The sequence below is a fragment of the Microtus ochrogaster genome, unplaced genomic scaffold (genome assembly GCF_000317375.1).
Source record: "Microtus ochrogaster isolate Prairie Vole_2 unplaced genomic scaffold, MicOch1.0 UNK18, whole genome shotgun sequence".
NCBI classification, from domain to species: Eukaryota; Metazoa; Chordata; class Mammalia; order Rodentia; family Cricetidae; genus Microtus; species Microtus ochrogaster.
Genome location: NW_004949116.1, coordinates 613736 through 618249, shown reverse-complemented (window position 1 = coordinate 618249; position 4514 = coordinate 613736). Strand labels below are relative to the sequence as shown.

Genomic DNA, 4514 nt, shown 5'->3' with positions numbered 1-4514 from the left:
GCCAAGGCTGTGAGCACTGTGGTGATCTCACTGGCATCTCTGACGTTCTTCCCCGCTGACCCACCGAGAAGTACCAGGGTACCAGATTCACTCTCCACCATCTTACACCCCAGCTTGGGTGGCTTCCCTACCAGCTCTGAGTAGAACAGCGGTGGAGTTGCCCCAGCCTGTAGTCAAAGGTCAGAGAGACAGGGCACCCGCACTGTGATCTCGGGTAAAGGCAGGAGGAACAGGAGTTCAAGAGCACCCTCTGCTATGTAGCAAGTGTGAGGCCAGTCTGGGATACATGACATCCTGCCCCAAAAAAGGGTGTGTGTGTGTGTGTGTGTGTGTGTGCTTGTGCGTGTGTGTGTGTGTGTGTGTGTAAGTAGGTAGCTCAGCAGTTATGTGTTGCTCTTGCAGAAGATCAGAGTTTAGTTCTCTTCTTAGGCAGCTCAGAATTGCCTGTAATTCCAGCTTCAGAGGGTCCAACACCCTCTTTTTGCCTTTATAGGTACCTTCACACATGTGTACATACCCACACACACATATTTTCAAATAAAAGTAAATCTTTTAAAAAGATGTTATATTTTTTATTATGTCTATTTTTCGTGATTAAAATTTTAAGACAATAGAAATAGAAAGACAGAGAGCCCGCGCACACTCTGCTCATGCCTGTGAGACCCATGGATCCCTGGGATAGCACAGCCAGGCAGGGCTCAGGGCTTAGATTCTGGAGTGTTCATCATGTAAGTGGAGTGACCAGGCCTCTAGGGCAGAGGGAAACTTAAGGGAGCTGGGCAGGGCCATGACCTCAGCCTCTTTCACAGCTCCCTACAGTCCTCTGTGTCCCTGGAGGAGGGGGGTACTGTCCTTTGCTCCCAGGCATCAAGCAGGCTTACTCTCCCTGTCTGTTCCTCTTCACCAGCTTCTGCCCACACATGCTGACCCTTACCCAGCTCCTTGAACCCATTTGCTCTGAAGGTCAGAGTTGAATCCTACATGGTCAGATAGTCTCCTAGTTGGGGTCTAGTGATGGGAGGTGGGACTCTGGGAAGACCTCACAGGTGACCAGAGCCAGGCTTGCCTGGGCCTATGTTCTGAGAGGCCTTCTTGAGGTCTGTGTCAACTAACCAAACTCCACCAGAGATCTCAATTGAGTCTGAAATGCTGCAAGGGTACCAAAGCCTTTTCTCCCACGGTGTGCACGGGGACACTACGTTAGGAAAGGGAATTTCCTTGCTAGGTACCATCTGCAGCACTTAGGATGCTCCCATTGTGTGTGAACACACAACTGTGTGTATAGCCCCATAGGGTGGAGGGTTAGTGTGGAGCAGTGAGAAGCCACACAGAGGATTTTGAGCATATTGTGAAAGATGGGTGCACAGGGGCATTTGCAAGATATCTGTGCAAGTTCACCACGGGTGAGTCTAGGTCTGGTAAGGGGTCAGTCTCAGGACTCAGAGCAGAAAACTACATGCACTGTTGGATGGGGCAAAGCTTCTTACTCCGATCCCTAACTCATTATTAAGTGCCTAGCTCTTTACAGACGCTCCCTGCACCTCCCCCGCTCCAGGCTGCAGCAGCGCAGGCGCCAAGTCAGCTGGAGCTCGGAGCGGAGGGCGGGCAGCCGCGCTCCGGGCCGGGGTCCCGAGGGAGCAGGTGAGCGACCCGCACCGCGCGGCCCCCACGGCCCTAGGCAAACACACCGCCCAGCCGCGCTGCGCCAGCGCCCCCGCCTTCCCTGCTGGCAGTGCTGCCTTGCCACTGCTGGCATCCCCCTCCTCCCTCTGCCTGGCATCCCTTCTCTTCCCTGCCTGGCATCCCTCCTTCTGCTCCCTGGCATCCCTCCTCCCCTTTGCCTGGCATCCCTCTTCCTCCTGCCTGGCATTCCTTTTCCTCTCTCTGCCTGGCATTCCTTTCCCTCCCTCTACCTGGCATCCCTCCTCCCTCTTCCTGGCATCCCTCCTCCCCACCTGGCATCCTTCCCTTTGCCTGGCATCCCCTTCCTCTACCCACCTGTCATTTCCCTGCTTTCCCTTGCTTGGCATCTTCCCTTTACCTGGCCAGTCTCCTCCTCCCTATCTGGCATCCCCCTTCTTCTTTGCTGTCATCGTCCCTCTTTCCTGGTGTTGCCCACCCTCTGCCTGGCACTCTCACTGACCTAGAACCTCTGTCTCTTACCCTTTCTAGCCGACTCCATTCAGCCCCATCTCTGACACCTCATCCCTACCTACTACCCTCTCTTTTCACCCCTACTTTGAATCTTCCCACCCTCCTTCCACCTGCATCCCCTCCCCCTGCCCTTGTCTGGCACCCTGCTGCCTGGCACCTTCCCTTCCCTGTCTGGCACCACCCTCCTTCCCACTGCCTGGCACCTCCCTCTTGCCTAGCACTTTCTCCACCTGCTCCTCCTGGCAGCCTTCTCCCACTTGCCCTATCTGGCATCCTCTCACTCCTTCCCTACCTGGCACCTTCCTTCCTGCCCACTGCCTGGCATCTTCACAGACTCCACTTGCTACCCCCTCCATGGACAGTCCTCTCCCATTCAAGTTATCTCTCTGTCCTCACTGCCTGCGGACTCCCGTCCCCGTCCTCAGACTTTAGCCCCTTTCCTGTTCACGCACATCTACCTCAGACCCTCTTGGCTCTCCTGTCACACGCCCCACATCCCACCTCAGCATCCTCAGCTGGGTCCCACTCCATCTTCCACGCTTGGCCAGTGAATCTCTGCCCATAGGCTCTGCATGTTCCTGGACCAGACCACTCTCAAACCTGTCCTCCCTTCCCACCCACGGCACTGTATGCTCTTGCTCCAAGCCTGAGGTCTTTCTGCTCTTCCCAGGAGGGAAAGGCCACTGGACCTGGGGTGAACCCAGAAGGCAATGCGTACAGGAGAGCCGGGAGCCGTTGCTGGTTTTGTGCAGGTGACCACCTACCTGCCCATCAGAGGCTGCCTTTGATGCTAGGTGTAATCCTGATCAGAAGGTCTCTTTTAGCCTCAAATTTCCATTCACACCCCTAAGACCTGGTGGGGACAGGTCCCCGCCTGGGGTCAGCTCAAGGCTGAAGTTCTTTGTTCTGGGCCCTCATCCATTTGCATCAGGCACACATGGTTCCTACTTATGTTCTTCCTTGAGTTCCCTGGCCTTGGTTGGCTTGTGCTGGCCCCAGGACGTGGCCTCTTCTGCACAATTTCCCAGATTCTTCCTCAGACGCCTGACCTCCTTTGAAAGGAGGCCTGGAACCTAGCCTCCCTCCAAGGCCCTTTGGAGCCTGCCCTAGGGGCTCGGGGCCCAGGCCACGCCTCCCACAGCCCTCTCCTTTCAGATCCTCCTCAGCATGGCCCTTGGTGCTACAGGCGTGGCAGGCTCTGGGCCGGGGCACCAAAGGGGCACTGGATGACTGCCCAGTTGCAGGACCCTGCCATCTATGACTCCAGGTCTTCAGCACCTACCCACCGTGGTACAGGTAGGTGCTTCCTTCTCTGCCAGCCTAGGAGCAGGAGCTTTGGCCAAAGTCTGCCAGCTCTGGGCTCTGACCATGCCTTGCTCCCCACCCCCAGCTGTCTTCCCACCTCCCCACTGGTCCCAAGTGTCCACACAGACCTCTATGCATCCCTCCCAGCTTGGGGCACTCTCCTGAACCTAACCTGATGACATCTGTCATTCAGTGCCTTCTGCCACACCTGTGCTACCTCTTATAAGTGTCCCCTCATCTCCCTAGGAGTCCCTAGGCCCTGCCTCTCAAAGCCACTCTGACCCAGGAACAAGTTAATCTGAAGCCAAGCTCATATGAAAAGGGTTTATGGATTTGATTTCTTCTGACTCCTCACTGTTCACAGACCCCTGGATGCATGACATCTCTCTGGTCACACAAACACCTCCCAATGATCCCATGCCTCCCTCTCCCGATGATCCCTATTGTCTGGGAGGAGTCTGCAGCCCCCTGACACATCTTTGGCTCAGCAAGCTACACAGGCTAAACAGACTTCTCAGAGCCCCACAGAGGCCCCAGATGGGGTTGTTCACAGGGAAAGGGGTGCTGGTGGCTCTTCTGCGCCTCCATGTGGGCTTCAAGCTTGGATGTACTGTCATGCTGCTACACAGGAGCTGGACCCTCCTTCCCCTAGAAGTGGAACGTGGTTTTGGGCAGTCCCACACCAGTTCCAGCTTGTCTAGAGGGACATGCGAGGGTGTAGGAGAGAAAGGCCACTTTTCAAGAACCTTGCTGGATATGGGAAAGGGCTGAAAGAAGTGCCACAGGTGGTGTGGGCCTCTGAGGAGGGACCTCGGGAGAGCCCTGAATGGATGTAGCTTGAAGTGGTTCTTGGAAGATAGTGCTTCAGAAGGCCTCACACTGGGAGCATATGTGGGCAATAAGGCCTCTCTCAGCCTCTACTTCCTTGGGGTGGAGTAAGAGGAAGCACTGGGCCAGTTGCTGTTCCTAACGTCTACCTCCAACACACACACACACACACACACACACACACACACACACACACACACACCAGTGTTAGTATTCAGGCATCTGTA

The 4514-nt window shown here is 55.6% G+C and overlaps 1 protein-coding gene across 2 annotated transcripts in view; it reads left to right on the top strand.

Moving 5' to 3' along the window:
* Window positions 1–1569: 1569 nt before the first annotated feature.
* The window catches only part of Smarcd3 (SWI/SNF related, matrix associated, actin dependent regulator of chromatin, subfamily d, member 3), a 33021-nt gene continuing 30076 nt past the window's right edge, over window positions 1570–4514 (top strand). Inside the window, exons 1-3 of one of the 2 annotated variants that reach the window (XM_026789419.1) lie at window positions 1571–1641; window positions 2825–2906; window positions 3310–3450. In XM_026789419.1, the coding sequence (XP_026645220.1) occupies window positions 3412–3450 (39 nt within the window). In that variant the 5' untranslated portion in view covers window positions 1571–1641; window positions 2825–2906; window positions 3310–3411. Of the gene's footprint in view, window positions 1642–2824; window positions 2907–3309; window positions 3451–4514 lie in introns of both variants that reach the window. The other variant, XM_026789418.1, reaches the window with a different exon arrangement.